General features: G+C 39.8%; 1 protein-coding gene across 5 annotated transcripts in view; it reads left to right on the forward strand.

Annotated features, from left to right (window-relative positions):
• The window catches only part of Hs6st2 (heparan sulfate 6-O-sulfotransferase 2), a 275,700-nt gene that overhangs the window by 200,717 nt on the left and 58,902 nt on the right, over positions 1-16,081 (forward strand). For 4 of the 5 annotated variants that reach the window (XM_041647079.1, XM_041647082.1, XM_041647083.1 and 1 more), the window contains exon 3: positions 3,097-3,129. The exons of the other annotated variant lie outside the window; for it this stretch is intronic. In XM_041647079.1, coding sequence (XP_041503013.1) covers positions 3,097-3,129 — 33 coding nt within the window. The remainder of the gene's footprint in view (positions 1-3,096; positions 3,130-16,081) is intronic. 5 annotated transcript variants of the gene reach the window in all.

A 16,081-nucleotide genomic window follows, 5' to 3' on the forward strand; every position in this document is an offset into this window, starting at 1 on the left:
ATTATTCTAGTGATAGGTATTTTGAATTTTCTTCTGTCTTCTGCTTCCCTGCTAACTTGCCATTTTTTTTTTAGACAGTGGATGGCTGTCAAAGATTGATCCCATTTTCTTGAACTTAGGCCAGTGTCCAAGTCTCCTTTGTCTCCCCAGGCCTGTTGTTTTCCCAGGATGGGGCTTGCTGGGGACTAATGGATCTCATCTCAGCATGTCGCTTGGTTCACCTCTTAGAGAAAACAATAGCAGCCAATGAGAAAAGCTCTAGTAAGATGTAGACTTGAGCTATTAGTGCAGTGCTATTGAGAGACTTCTGTTTTCACAACCTTTCAAAATGCAAGCACTAGAGGCTCAAGGGCCAGATGGAGAGGAACCACAACAGACAGCCTTTGGGAAAGGAATTTTAAGGGGAAGATACCATAATTTATAATTTTCCTTCTAATCAGAAAGCAGTTTTCCTACTACAAATATTGACTATGATGCCATTGGGTATGTTGTCCATACATAAAGCAAAGAAAGAATAAATAAAACCAGGAGAAATGCGTTCACATATGGTATATTTCTGGAAAATTCTTATTTCAAACAGATGGCCTGCAAAATATTCCACAAGATTGCAAAGTCTGCAGAAAGGAAGGATTTCGTTTGTTTGTTTGTTGCTGTATCCACTGTTGTATCCTATAGTAATTCCTGGCACATAACGGATAATAAATAGAGCTGGAATGACTCTTCATGATTAAAGGGTCTTTCTAAAGGATTCCAGTTGAGGACCATCCCAAAGAGGGACTTGGATACATTTGTGTCAAATAAAATTTTAAATTAATTTCTTTTCTTCTAATCAATCTCTCTCTCTCTCTCTTCCCTTCCCCCCCCATGTTCGTTGGTCACTTGCAATGACTGGCCACCTGTTTGATTGCTGTACCGGTAACGTCTTCATGGATCATCATTGAATACTGCACCTCTGGCTGTCTGAACACCCAGGTAAGGCAATGAGCTCTTTAAAACCCCAGCATTGCAATCAAGTAGGAAAATATTAACAAGTAGGAAGGAAGTTTGCCTAGAAGTAAAAAAAAAGATACTCTGAAGAGAGAATAGCGTCCTGATTAAAGTTAAATTTAGCCCAACCCTGATACAAATCAATAAATCAATGGAAATATTTGCATCAATTGAGGATTTCCATTAGGATAGTATAGTAAGATTAGGGTTTTATAAACTACTGTATATTTTGCTTTGGAATTTACTGGCACTAAAAAATCAGCACAAGATTTCTTAGTTTCATTTTTTTTCTCATTGCTGTTTTGAATGGGGTTTTTGTTTGTATTTGTATCTAAAGTTGTGTTTTCTTTTGTTCACCAGACCAAGTGTGGTACACGGGCTGCTAAGCTGTCTTCAGTGTATAAGGATTTTATGTCGTGAGGCAGAATAGTATACTCTAAATTTCTTCTTTTAGTGGCTGAAGTGGAAGAGAATACATTGGGCTTTGAATATCGAGCTAATTTGTGGGGGTATCTTGTTAAAAGATTTAGTGTCCAAACTCACAAGGCCTATCTTGTTAGTGTCTCATAACACTTGTTTCCTCAGCAGTCTAACAATGGAGAAGCAGGGAAGTGAGGTCTAAGCATACCAAAGACTAATGGTTTGTTCAAAAGCCATATACTGTTTCCCAAGTGATGATACAAACATGGCTCTGCTCCTGGCTATGCTATTAAAAAGATATTCTTCTCTCACTCCAGAAGCCTGCACATATTTTTAATATAAAAATGTCTCCTTTTTCTATCAAAAGACATTTCTCCCATAGCAACTCACAGTCCCCTATAACCTTTTTGTGCACAAAAAGTGTACAAAATTATAATGGCCCTTGTTCTGTCTAATTAACATAAAAAAACTAACTGAGTCTCAAACTGGCCTGAGCACAATTTCGGAGATGCTGGTAGCTTCCCAAAGAGGGTAAGAGGCAGACAGATATGCTATGCAGAGAGAGCTTGGGTATAGAGTTTATTTAATGGGTAAGGGGATTACGGGGGAGAGAGAGAGAGAGAGAGAGAGAGAGAGAGAGAGAGAGAGAGAGAGAGAGAGAGAGAGAGGGCTGGAGATCAGCTGGGGAAGGGGGAAGATTTGGAGTGAGCAGAGCTTGTCTCTTTAAAGGACAGGGTACCCAGGTAACAGAGAAGATCAGCAAAATAATAACACTGTTCATATGAGAAGTTCACACACATGAGATCGCTCAGTGGTCAAGGAACTTGTGATCAAGCCTAAAGACCTATGTTTAATCCCCTGAGCCTAAGACTCTTGCAAATTGTCTTCTGACCTCTGTACACAAACCATGGTGCATACATGTGTTTGTGCATGCACACATAAATGCAAAAAAATTAAAATAAGTTCACACTGTAGAGTTAATGTTTTGTGAATCCTAAGACCTGTGTTATGAGAAAGATCTAAGCAAGTTTTATAAATCAGGAGATATTAGTTACTTACTTTAATGGATGTCTTCTGTTTTGGTAACAGTCACTACAGAAATGAGTTATTCTGTGTGTGTGTGTGTGTGTGTGTGTGTGTGTGTGTGTGTGTGCGTGTGTGTCTGTCTGTGTGCACATGCATGCTTTGAATTTTCATCTCATTTAAGAGTATAATCAAAGTCTAAAAGTTCATTTTATCTCTTTTTTTCTGTGTTCATATATTCCCAATGATGTGAAAAATCTCTTCTCAGTCCTTTCATTGAAGTGTTTCCATTTCTTCCATGCTACAGGGTTAAACTTGGTCTGGGTTTGAGTTTCTTGACTTTTGTCTTTGCTTAGTTTGCCACTACCCCTTGAGAAAGAGAATGAAGTTAGCATGAGTGGTAGATCCATCATTCCCTGCCCACAGCAATCCAGAGGATTCGTTCTCACTGCTGCCCTGCTCCTTTCAGCCTTGAGATTTGGGACGTCCCCATTTGCTGGAGATGAGCTAATGGAGAACGAAATGGAAAAGCTACCCATGAACTATTTCCTCACAGTTTGGGAAACTGTAAAAATATGATACCCCAGCACAATGGATATTTCTATTGTTTTAACTCTTCTCTTGGCAAGCTCTTGCTATCGACTGGTTTTACTTTTCCTTTAACAGGTGGAGGATTTTTCAGATTCTAGATGCATCTAGGTAAGTAACAATGTATTTTAGTTTAACTGAGCCTGAGAAAGCTAGAAAATAAATAGACTGTAATGGTCTGCCAGCTTAATTGCAACACAAGAGAGTTAATTTATCACAGATACTTGTTTGAGTTTAAAGTGGCACGTAGTCTCAGGTCTAATGGCAGATCCCACTGGGAAGTGGGGTGACGATTTAGCTTTCCCCTCCACTCCCAAGAGTTAGACTGAAACTGGGTGGCACGGAAGAGTGTCTGGCTAAGAAGATCTCCACCATCAACAAAGTCCTTACTTGTCCTAGGGTTGATAGTACTTTACAGAGCAGTCGGACCAACATTGCCTATGGTGTTACATGTCTACAGAACAATTGGACCAACATGCCTATGGGGTTCTTCTACCTTGTAACCATCGGCAGTAGGCCTTGGTCACATGAATCCTGCTGGAGAACAAATCTAGCCAAACACAAGAACGTTACTTTCCGTGGGGAAGAAGGAGCAATGAAAACGCCCCAGAAAGGTCCTGACTGTTGCACTGGGCTGTATCGTATTGTCGCCAGTGCTGACAGGCTAATGAGAATGATAAGCCTTTTTTTAATGGCCTCCTCTATTTACTTGGCATTTTTCTTCTAAAGTTGTGATGTTCACCAGTTTTGTATTTGGCTTATTTTAGGTTTATTGGATCTAGAAATATTTACCAGTGCCTCGGTTTTCTCTGCCTTCCTACCTCTACCTCACTTAGACTAAAGAAATCAGAGTGAGCAGGTGATGAGCTGGGCATTCCTCCACTAGGAGAGGCTCCTGTGAAAATAGATGACCAGTTCATTTTCAGGGGCTTGGCTTCCATATTAATCTCAGGATCCTGTAGATCTATCTAACAACTGAGAAGAAGAAAGTCGTTTGATGCTATAGTCAGTTTCTAATTCTTTGAAAGAAAAGGCATACACAGACATCAACACTTCATCCCACATTACGGTGGGAGGGTATTTTAAAGATCCCAGATTGGATGTATGTCCAAGAATGTTACATATTGCTACTATCTAGAACAGTGACTTTGAGCAAGTTCCATTTCCATGATGAGCTTTGATTTGCTCACGTGTGAATAATCTTTTTGGATGATTATTAGGAGAGTGGTCAATGAGGTGGGGACTAGTTTTCTCCTAATTACTTTTACAGAAATGGTGATAGTTATCCCTCCCTTTCTGCTCTACGAGCTACACGGCAGCACTATTCAGACCTGCTCTTATTTAACGCCGTGCTGCGCGGTGGGGGCAGAAGCTGTCAGAGCTACTCTCCACCGTCTCAGTGAGAGAGATGAGGAGCACAGGTGGTGAAATGGGAAAGAAGCAGCTTTTGGTCAATATTGATTGGGCCACTTTGAATTCTGGTGGACTGAATGGATAATGGATGGAAACTGTTTGCAGGGCTAGCATATTTTTTTTTCAGACACTAAAAAAAGTAATGAAGCAACAATTCATTTGGTAGTCCTCATTGTATATTCAGTTTCATAAATGTACAAGATTATGATTATCTGCCTCATAATTAACAATTTGCCTAAGCACTTGCTATTATTTGGCTGGCTGAATGGATTTTTGTAATCCAGAGGAAGAAGTGAATAATCAGTGCAAGCCCCCCCAAATGCCTAGTATTATTGCTACACACATGCACAATTAGCAGTGATACTAATTGCTTTAGACCAGAACCTCATTTGGTTTTCTATAGGCAGCAAAACATTAATTGCTCGAGTTTTTGTCCCTCATTCACTTACACGTTGTCTCTCGTTCTCCCTGATAACCGACTGAACCTGCTAAGATCTTTGTCGGGTCAAAGGTAAATTAGTTGGTTGGATTTCCAGTGTATCCTTTTGTGTGGAGTTGCCCAGCTTCTATTTGCGTTAGCAGTCAATGTCTTGACCAGCCACGGGTTTGTCTTTATGCCGTTTTAAGGAATAAAAGGACGATGGTGTGCCAACCAGTTCTGCTGCTGCCCTTCATTCTCCTCCCAGTCTCCTGTCTTTAACGTTATTGTCACCGAATCTGCATGCAGGAATTGTTAAAATTCGAGGTTGGAAGAAGCCTTTTTAAGAGCATGTTGCCAAATTTCCCTCAGTTACCTGATGCCTTTGATTATTACTAATCTGAATCTGAAAAACCACCACCTAATCAATGATGCCACACTTTAGAACCAATTCAAACCATTGGGAACTATTGTAGCGAGCACATTTGAATGCTGACAGGTTGGTTTGCAGTCACATAGATTGGAGGAATTTTTTTTAAAAGCTGCCAAAATAGAATTATTTGAAGATGTCTTCTTAAGGTTTACCTAAATATACCCCAAAAGTTGATGATGTATGTTTAAAAGGAGATACTTAGTGGAAAGAACCTGATAGATGCTAAGGCATACTGCATCAGTACCAACTCCCTTTTCCTCAAGCATAGCTATCTAACATGAGTGTGGAGGTATTAACTTCAGTGGCTGATAGTAGGGACCTTCAGCTTCAAATAGAACTCGAGTCCCATACTAGCCACTCCCATGGTCTCACTGTGTGACCTTGCATAATTTATTTAGCCTTTGTTGACTCGGGTTATCTCAAATGCAATATGTAGCAACTTTTTAGAGCTCTGATGCGGAAGAAAGTGAAGCCATGCCCAGAAATAATATGCGTGGATTCCGGCACCCCGGGAAGAGTCAATGTGCAACAGTGGTTGTTAGTTTCACTGGCTGGGGTACCCAGTGCCAACCTTATTTTTTACTAATGGTTAATCTCCTGGCGTTTCGTGATCCTTGCCCACATCCACATGTGTCTGGTCTCCCACCCAGTCCACAGGAACCACAATGGGAAGACTGATTTTCCCAAAAGCTACTTGTGACCACCATTTGTCAGAATTTGATGGCTGCTTCTTAGCTCCAGTCATCCTGGGTATCTGAAGATTCCTACACCAGTCCATACCTTCTTTTGCTGCAAAGTGTTCACTGTTTCTCTTTGGCAGGCACACACACACACACACACACACACACACACACACACACTATACACTAGTGTGCACATACATTTGTTCCCTTTTCACCCCTTTAAATGTTGCAACTCCTGTGTTCATATCATTGCTTTGCGTTTTCTCTCTTGATATGTTGACTCCTTGGGTAATTTCATCTCTTCACGTAGTTTCACCTTTAACCCCTACACTAATGATTCCCAAACTGACGTCACCAATCCTTAATTCACTCCGGAGCTCTGGGCTAACTCCAATTTTCAAATGCCTGCTGAGAATCTCCAGGGCAGGATATCCTAGGGGGCTGAAAGTATAGTCTGGCTTTTGTCATTGCCTTAGGAAAGCAGATGGAAGCTTCAGAAGTATTAAGAATTGACAAAAAGGAGCAAGGGTGAAATATTAGCCTAAGCAGAAATAAAGAAGGTCGAAGTTAGCAAATTAACACAAACCAGGCTTTCAGGGAAAGCATGATGGGCAAACGGAATCTCTGTTTTTATGAATCGGAGATGTCAATGCCAACTGGGTCCTTAAAAGTTGTGTGATTTCTAGGGAAAAGGGAACAGCTTTCCTGATATAAATTGAGGTGCTGGATGATTGGCATGTTTTGATGGAATGTTAATTAAAATTATCTTTCTTGGGAAACAAACGCTTATTATTTCAGTGTTTTGTTATAAAAATGCACATGCCGAAGGGAAGAGTATTTTGACACTACTTGTGTGCATAGATGTACAGACATACTTATAGGCTGCGTTAGGGGTGTCTGAGATGTGAGGCAAGATTTTAAAATATAGCCCAGGCTGGCCTGGAATACTCACTTCTGTAGCCTCAAGACAATTCAGAACTTGTAGTGATCATTGAGGCTCAGTCTCGTGAGTTTGTCGGTATGAACTACCAAGACAAGCTGCAAATAATTCTTTCAAGAGGTATAAAGATTTTTTTTTCATTCATTCTGCAAACATTTATGGAAAATGCTAGGATCTCTGTGGAGAAATGAGATTGTGAATACCATACCTCTAAATTCTCTGGCCTTAGATGCCTGATACATTTTCCTTTAGTTATTTGCAGATACATTGCGACGGTAACTTTGCTGACAGTCTTAATGAGCAGAGAAACTTAAGGGAAATAAGGCAGATCCAAAGTGGGCAAAGGATGTGCATAAATTCAAATTACAGATTGATTGCTTCCTTTAAATTTCGTAAATATTGAGTTGCTTTGGGGTTTTACATTCCAAGTGGGCTCATCAGTGTTTCAGGCCAGATGAATGATTGTGTCTAACCCTAAAATTTAATTAGAGCAAAGGGATAGACAAATCTTGGTTAATGTGTGTGCTGCCATTAGGAGACCTGGCTATAAACAAACTCCTCCCATGGAAACTATGGTCTCAGCACTGCTATGGTTAGTAGAGAATAATATCACTTTTTTGGATGGGTGATTCTACTCTGCAGTCCCAAGGTACTTCCTGTGTTATGTGGTACCCGAAGGCCAGCTTCGCTTCCAAATACATTGAGAGTTTTGCCCTCACAATTGAACATCATGTTTCCTTTTAGAGCTCTGCATGGCTATGGATTCGCAGGTCTCAATTCGAAGTGCTCTTGTCCTAGCTCTCTACGCCAAAGTCTACTTTGTAGCCCTTTTCAGACCCCAAGCTCCAATCCCTGATTGAAATACTGCAGCTGAGAGCTGTTCTGGCTATCTCACAATCCCTGCCTGTAGTTTATTCTACTATGCTCTTCAGATATTACATGCCATAGCAACTCGCGTAGTAACCCTATATAGAAATTCCCCATGTTCCTTTTTCCTTGGCCTTCAATGAATTTAGAAACACTGCTGAATCAGACACATTATTTTATTCTCACCGGGTGTCAGAACATTAAAAACCAGCTCCTGAATGTAGCCTTTAATAACGTTTCCTCACAGATCTAATCATCCCCATCTAGCTTCTTACATCTTTCTCAGATTTGTTCATTCACTGTATATGTATAGAGCACTTCGCATCCTCTGAGATACACAAGCTTGCACCCTGTCCTTGTGTTTCTTATGGAATAGGTGTATACAGAGAAACAGGTGTCCGAGGCAATTAAAGTCAAAGTGTATGGATGCACTAGTTCTAGAGAGTGGCCAATGCCATGAACTAAATTGCAATTGGATTTGACGTGAAATTTGCTCCTTGCTTTTGCGGGCTTTGCACGTTGGTCCCTTTCATCCCCTCTGCCTCCTGCTTTCCTGACTTCAGTCCCAACTCTCATTGGCTCTTTCTGCCCGCTCTACCATTAGCAGCGCAGTCCTGATGTACAGTCTAGCACAGACCCTTGCCACACATCTGTCCACACTTTCCTGGTCCTCTTTATCATTAGCATTGGGCCATATCCCTTCTTTGCATATTATAGAATATGAGTGATCCTTCTAGTCTCTTAGGGATACTTCTTTTTATCACTTTGGGTATTCTTGTAACTCGAGGCATACTACCTGTTAAAAGAAAGACAGAAGCATTAAAAGTTAAAAAGCATTTGACCCTACCTGCGTCTGTTTGTGTCAGGATCTTGTTCTGTAGCCCAGGCTGCCTTCTCAAACCAAAGGCTTCTCCTCCCTTCACCTGCCAAGGGCTGAGATAGCAAGCATGTGGGGCCAAACCTAACCTTGGCTCTGCCTGTTTCTGTAGTGGGAAGAGCCCCTATTGGGAACTGGAAAACAGGACCCGCGAGTTTAACTGTCATAACTTTAACCACCCTGCTTCCCCCCCCCCATCTCATTTCCTTATGAATGAAACTCATGTTCAAATCATATGACCCCACAGGGTCTTTCGAGCTCCAAAGTGGTACAATTCGTTGTTTTCAGAGATGTGGGCCCAGATCTCTTTCCAGCATTCTGTTTAATTTTGTAAAGTGGATATGTAGGGGGCAGTTTCCTGGTGTATCAGAACTACTTAGATTAAACATACATTTTCTTGCAAAAGCCAGCTTTACAGTTCTTGTAAATGTCACAGGAAGTTTTAAAGCACTGCTTCTGGTTCTAACTTCTGCCAGCGAGGGTGGGTGACAATTCACATCCACAAATGCAATTGTCGGCTTCTTTAATGCGAGTATTGGAAATCCAATGTCTTCCCAGCTTGCCCATGGGGAATCTTCAAAAAGAACCAAACACAAATGAAAGAAAGTACTGAATTAGGAGTGGGCACCCAAATGATTTAGTATAGATGCTGCAGGTCAGTGATTTAGGTGCCAAGAAAGGCATGTTAACCTTGGAAGGCCTCTAAGGATTCATGGAGCAATCTTTGTGTTACTTCTCTTGGTACGCAATCCGAGTTCAGTTAGATTCTCATGTGAGAGTTAGAAACTTGCCGTCTCTGACTTCCCTGAAGCCTTAGGATAATAACTTCTCTATGTACATGCAATTAATTAGACACTGGGAAGACATGCAGCTCAAGTGAATCCTGTCTTGTACTTCGACATGCAGTTAATTATATCTGCTTGTCGTGCTTGCTTGTTTGATTGCCTTTGGCGTTTGTATACGTGGTGTGTGTGTGTGTGCGCGTGCACACACATAGAACAGGAGATATTGTGCATAAATAAAATGGAGAAGATGTACTCACAAGCTAGAAATTACTAGGGTAACTTTTGTTCCCTTTCTGAATTTGAAGTATTTCCTATTTTATAAATGGCTCTTCTGTAATCTTAAAATCCTACCTAGACCCCTTTGCAAACCATGTATCACCATGGGCTTCCCATTTCATCTTCTCCATTGGCTCACTGTTGTTTTCTAGACATCACATCCTTCAACATCAATTAGACACCGATGTTGTTAGAGGACTTCTTCAAGACCTCGTGTGGTTCGAAAACCTTTTGGACTTTCCTGATTCAAGTGATATGGGTACTAAATACCATTCATAAAAGGCAGTTAGGGGCACTTTGTTCTTTTTTTCTTGGAATTTCTATGCTTTCCAACTTGATATCTGCCACCCATAAAGGACAGTTTACTGTCTCTTTTCTGGAAACTCTTGTTCATTTGTCAGGAGACCTAAAAGAAGATAGTTCTGCATGTGCAGATGTGGAATGCCACTCATATTAAACTGGCATAAATGTGTCTTTATGTGGCCTTTGCTGATTGTTTTTATATTAAAACATAAAGCCCATGAGTGTATACGAGGAGATTATGCATAGTCTTCCTCACATTTTTCATATGACTTGATTTGACAATGTTATAGATGATGTATTGAAAGGAATAAAAAGTAGAGGAAAGAAATGAACAATGTATATTTCTCTAAGTAGGAACCATTTTCTGTCTAGAAGTACGTTTTAGGCAATATGCTGCTTTTGAATCTGTGCAGGAGAATATAGTCCCCGTGATGTCCTTTTGATTTGATAACTTCTTGGAAATAATGGGAATTAGTTTCTGGTTACATAAACATAGAAGACTTGAGAAATTCACAAAGGATGAAATAAACAGTCTCAAAAAATAATAAGGTGTAATTGTCTTAGATGCTAGGATCTTATAAGAAAATGAAATAGAGTTAGAGGGTTTGGGTAGTTTAAGTTTCTCTGAAAAAACCACAGGATATATTACTGAAGAGCCATGTAATTCAGTACTCCCCACTCATGGAATATCATGCAAGGCTGTGCACCAGGGGGCTTAAGCCTCATTTACTACTTTCTATATGAGCAGCTTCGGTGTCTCCTTTACGGTGCTCATAAAATACTTGGACGTAAAATAATACTCTTAGAGCTGATTTTACATTCTGTCTATGTAGACTATGGTTTACTTTGAATACCTGAGAATTGCATTTGTAATGAAGAGCGCAATGAAAGCTGGATGACTCGGGGATGGTCCTGCTTTTCAGCCTCTGAGACTGAAGAGAAACAGATGCTAACCTTCAGTAGATATGGGAAAACCAAGTAGGGCTCCACAATTTGGTGATTATTCAACACCCTGGCTGAGGATTATATATTTTTAGTGCCACATACACTAGAAAAACTAGTGACATGCACCTATATTTTTGAAGGTATAAGATTATTTTTATTATTGTGCATTCATACAAAGAACATAAAACCATATTAGAGAGTAAATAAGAGTATAAACATAACAGAAATAAATTTGAAAAATAAAATCTTCTATTAACAAAGAAATACTGATTGTGAAGATTTTGGGTTCCACCCCAGCCATGTCAGAGTCCTTTGTTGGTGCCAGAAAAAGAAGGTGTCAGGGTGCTAAAATCTGTATAGATGCTATACTCATCACAACACTGGAGGGTACAACAAGACCTGGCAGTAATGGGTTTGGCCCAGATGATCTTTTCTTGCGTGAACTTGTGTGAATCAATACAGCTTTTGAAATCTCCCCAATTTGTGAATCTTAAGAAAATACACACACAAATGAGCTTAGAATTGTCCTTTCCAGTGAGCCTCTACAGTCATGAAGGCTCTATGGGAAAGTCCAGGGCTGAAGCCCATCACACATGTGACACCAGCCCTGGGGTAAAGCTATCTGCTCCTTCCCTATCTTTTTAAATTTTTTGCACCTCTGTATTTTTAAGATTTATTTTTATTCTGTATGTGGAAGGGGTTGCACATGTGTGCATGTGCCTGCTATGTATATGCAGGTGCCTGCATTTAGCCAGCATGTTGCATTGCACTTTCTGGAGCTGGAGTTACAGGCAGTTATGAGCCACAGAGCTTGGGTGGTGGAAATTGAACTCCCACCACCTGGAAGCGCAGGAAGCACTCTTAACTGTTGAGCCATCACTCCAGTCCCTACTTCCATATTTTCAAATGCTACAAAATGACTCTGGCAGTATTGTCCTTGCAGATGTCTGTAACTGCCAAAAGCACTGTCTCTTTACCTTCTTTCTGCTTCTGGCCAACTATTGTCATTATTGACAAATGTGCTTTAAGCTTTATGTTGATATGTGAAATCAGCATAGAGATGTTTCAAACCATGCAGTATAGCTGTTAATTAACATGTAAAATTTTATTAGGACAGTTTAGAATAGAGTCCTTTTTATTTTGTTAGTATAATGAAGTAAATTTTCATTTATGCTGTTTTATAACAAGTAAATCTGTAGAATGTTAATATAGCCTTTCGAATCAAGTCAAGGAAAGATTGTTACAAGCAAGGATAGGGTGGATGGTAGGAGAACCCCAAGTTCATTGCGTTCTGTTTCCTGGCTATTGTAAATGGTCTCTAACACTTTTTTTTTTACTTTAAACTTTGTATAATTGTGGTTCAAATCAGTGTGAGGTAGATGGAAGATATCAATGGGCATGAAAAACTGGACAAGGAAAAATTACAAGGCAACAACATCAAACAAAAAACTCTAGTCATTTAGGAAAGCAGGGAGTGGGAGGGGTGACCTTCTCCAGAGAGAAACACATAAACTGATTGTCCAGTAACCAATGGACATGCCTGAAACCATATAGAATTGTAACATCATATGGATTCGTCTCCTTGTATTTAGGAACATATGTATATACAAATTTATGTATAAAAATAGCAATGCATGAATAAAGGACATAAACTTGAAAGAGAACAGAGATTGTGGTATATAGTAGGGTTGGAGTTAGGATATCATAAGTACAAAATTAATCTTAATATCTGTACATTTTAATTATATAAAATAAGTAATGTGTTTGTATACACCCCTTGTTTCCTTGTTATTCTCCCTCCATCTAAAACATTTGCCCTCACAGTTCTGCAAATTTTTTCATCCTCCTATCATATTTTTTCTAGATTCCATTTATGAGAGAAGACGTGTGCTATTTGTATTTTGGAGGGTTGTCTATTTCTTTGACTTACTGATACATAGTTGCAAAAATTTTCTTGAGACTAATGTAATTTTTTCTACAATTTTATTCATTGATTGATTATCTTGCATTATTTTTGCATTCTTATAACACTTTTTTTTAGTGATTCCATTTGTTCTAGAACTATCCTCAGTAAAATACAGTTAGTGAAGTTGGTTTTAGACAGTAAGAAGAAGTCAATGTTAGAAATTTAATTCTATCTTAGTATGATCCTAGCACCTTGATTTTGGAAGTAATGACATGACCAACAGGTGTTTTTTTGAGCAGCTACTTCCTTTCCCAAGAACTGTGCCAGTAGCTGAGGGGCAGAGGTCAATTACAGAGCGATAATGCTGTTATTTAACTTATAGTTGAACTGGGAAGAGAAGGCCAGTGTTGTGTTAGACTCCAATATGTGTCTACTAATATGAAAGAAAGTATATCCTTCATGCTTCAGACGATCTGCATTAATCTGAGATTGAGTCAGAAGTCACCAGAGAAGCAACCGGTCAGAGATTTGCTGTAGTTAGCACTGGAACCATTACACTCATGTTCTTTCCCTCCCATTTAGCTTGCTTTGCAGTTTTGGAACAGTTCACATATGTACACAGTTACATACATTTGCCAGTTTTTAAAGGCAATGAGAAAAGGGATTTAACTTCAAGGTACATAGCTGTTACAGGAAATACGATTTGAATGCCACACTAGACTAGACCAGCATTGTTCTTGTTTGTCAAACTGTTTTGAGGAGCCAGCCTTAACTTCCTTTCTTTTCCCTTTGTGAAGCATGAGGTCTATTGCTGAGACAATAGAAAAGATTCATTGCCTGTTAGCCATAAGATTCTTAATTGGCTCTGAACAGAGAATTAAAGTAGCCTTCTGGGAACTTATAATCTAAAGCAGACAACACACTGAAAAGAATATGTATCACAGCTGATACTGTCATTTCCCTTCTCTTATAAATACAAAGAAAGCGGGAAGTAGCGAGTCATATTCTACAGGAATGGCAAAATCTCCCACAGAATGTTCTCTCTTTTGCTGACTCTTTGAGTATAGCATGTACTAGATTATAGTGCTGCATTAGGAAATTATGACCAGAAAGCAAGCAATATCCTTTCCCCTTTCTTCCTCTCTTTCTCACTGTCAACAAGTTACATTGGAAGTTATGGATTAAATTAAAATTGGATTCACGATTTGCCATGGGAAAATATGTGCAGTATTTCTAATAGTCTGCGGTCAGGCTCAACCAGAGAGTAGAAGAGGTATCATAAAAATTCAGTTAAGAAACTATCCCTGAGATATTTTCTAATCTAGAGGAGAAAGTAACATCTGTGGAGCAATAAAGATACTTATTGTGACACTTTCAGCAGAAAGATATTTTATCACAACGTGATCAATGCTTGAATCTTACGTAATGCAGTAAAATAACGAGGCTCTACTAAGTTTTTTGTTACGATGTATGATCACTTGTGATCCACCAATTGTACCAGACTAAGAGGTATGTACATGAGAAACTGTAGGAATGAAGATAAAGGGAGATAGACAAAATATCAAGAGGCGGGAGTAAGGCATGGACAAAGACCAGTAATCGAAAATCAGCCAATCTAGATTATAGTCCACCTCTCGTCCTTAAATTCAGAGCGACCTTTGCCAGGTCACTTGTCTCCAGGTCTCAGTTTGAGGGGATATGTTAGAAAATGATAAGAGAATTTACAGATCCCCGCGTACTTCTTGTGAGTGCTGCATAGAGGGAAATAATATCCACAGAGTCAAAAAGGATTAATAGGGAGAAAACATGCGCAGGCAGCTTCTCAGTTTGACAGAAGCTGTGTATGTGCATAGGCCAGTTTCATAGAAAATAACAAGACAAGATGAATACCATGTGCACCGGTGAACCTTAAAGTGCTGCAGCTAGATGCACAGAACTATCTCATCACTTTCAATATTGCCATGACAATTGGCTACTTACACTCTCGGGCAGCCACCGTAGTTCCTAGGGGATGGTGGTAAGACCTTCTAGTTAGCCTGATTGCCTCTTCTTCCTCCATAGGCTCAGAAGCATGGGCTGGCGAGGGAAGATCTACAAGTGATCATTGTTGCCCAGTGGGAGAAGGAAAAAGTCATTTGCTAAGCTTTGTACCTATGATCATTATACTGGATTCTGCCCTCCAATAGGACCCCCCCCTTTCAAGAGGAAAATACAGAGGACCTGCTGTTTGAACACTGGAGTGTAGGAAAGCCGATGACCCCCATGTTTATTCCCATGCAGTTTCTACCTGGATACTGCCTTTAACGTTCTATGGATAATTTAAAGCAGAATGTGTTTCCTGGTTTTGATAGTTAGCTTAGCACTTTTAAACTTGCGTTAATCTCATTTACAGAGTCATAGACCTGCTGCAATAATTAGGAAAGCTGCTGTTCCAGCCAGAGAATCACTTCAGTAAGAAGCTAATGATGTACTCAGTGAGCGAGAGAGGCAAAATGATGCAGCTTTTCAGATCAATTTTTAGGGTCTGGTTTGCCCTAATTTGGCATTGCAAGAAAGAAAATACTATGAATTTTTTGACTTGATTGTTACGATTTATCATATCTCTCCCTCAAAACAATGTACCAAAAATACCCCACCAGTTTCATCTGAGGGCATATAACGGATAGGAAGTAGCTCTGCCTCTACAAGAAGTGCTTATGCATTGGTCTCTCTGTAGTCTCTGAGATGCCATTAAGCATATATACAGATTTTCACATTTCAATGCTAGCAGGTGTAGGAAGAGTATATAAAGATTAATGCCACTGCAATTCAGCTCCTCCAGTGAAAGATATGTCGCTGGTGTAGCAGAATCTGCACTATGTCCATTGCTATAATTCCTCCTTACATGGAACCCCTGCTTTGAAGATCAAAGACTCAATGAACAAAGGCCAGGATGAGCATGGTGTGGAATGACTATAAGGAGAATGTCAGTTGAGACCCATGCTGCCTGCTTGTCGACATTTGAGGATGGTTGCCGTCGAGGGGTAATAGAGAATGCTGAAAGTTTTGTGTTCATGTACATCTCCAGGCTCTCGTCTTCAAACTCTCTTGATGGCTATTAACCTACATCATGTTCATCAGCTCCACTGGCAAGTGTCCTTGCTATCTCGGACCTCTCACTAGAACTCAGATGTTGTAAAGTATTTCCCACCTTAGTAAATGACAACTCTGACCTTCC

The sequence above is a fragment of the Microtus oregoni genome, unplaced genomic scaffold, assembly GCF_018167655.1.
Source record: "Microtus oregoni isolate MIOR12 unplaced genomic scaffold, Mior012 000156F_ref0000345, whole genome shotgun sequence".
Lineage (NCBI taxonomy): Eukaryota > Metazoa > Chordata > Mammalia > Rodentia > Cricetidae > Microtus > Microtus oregoni.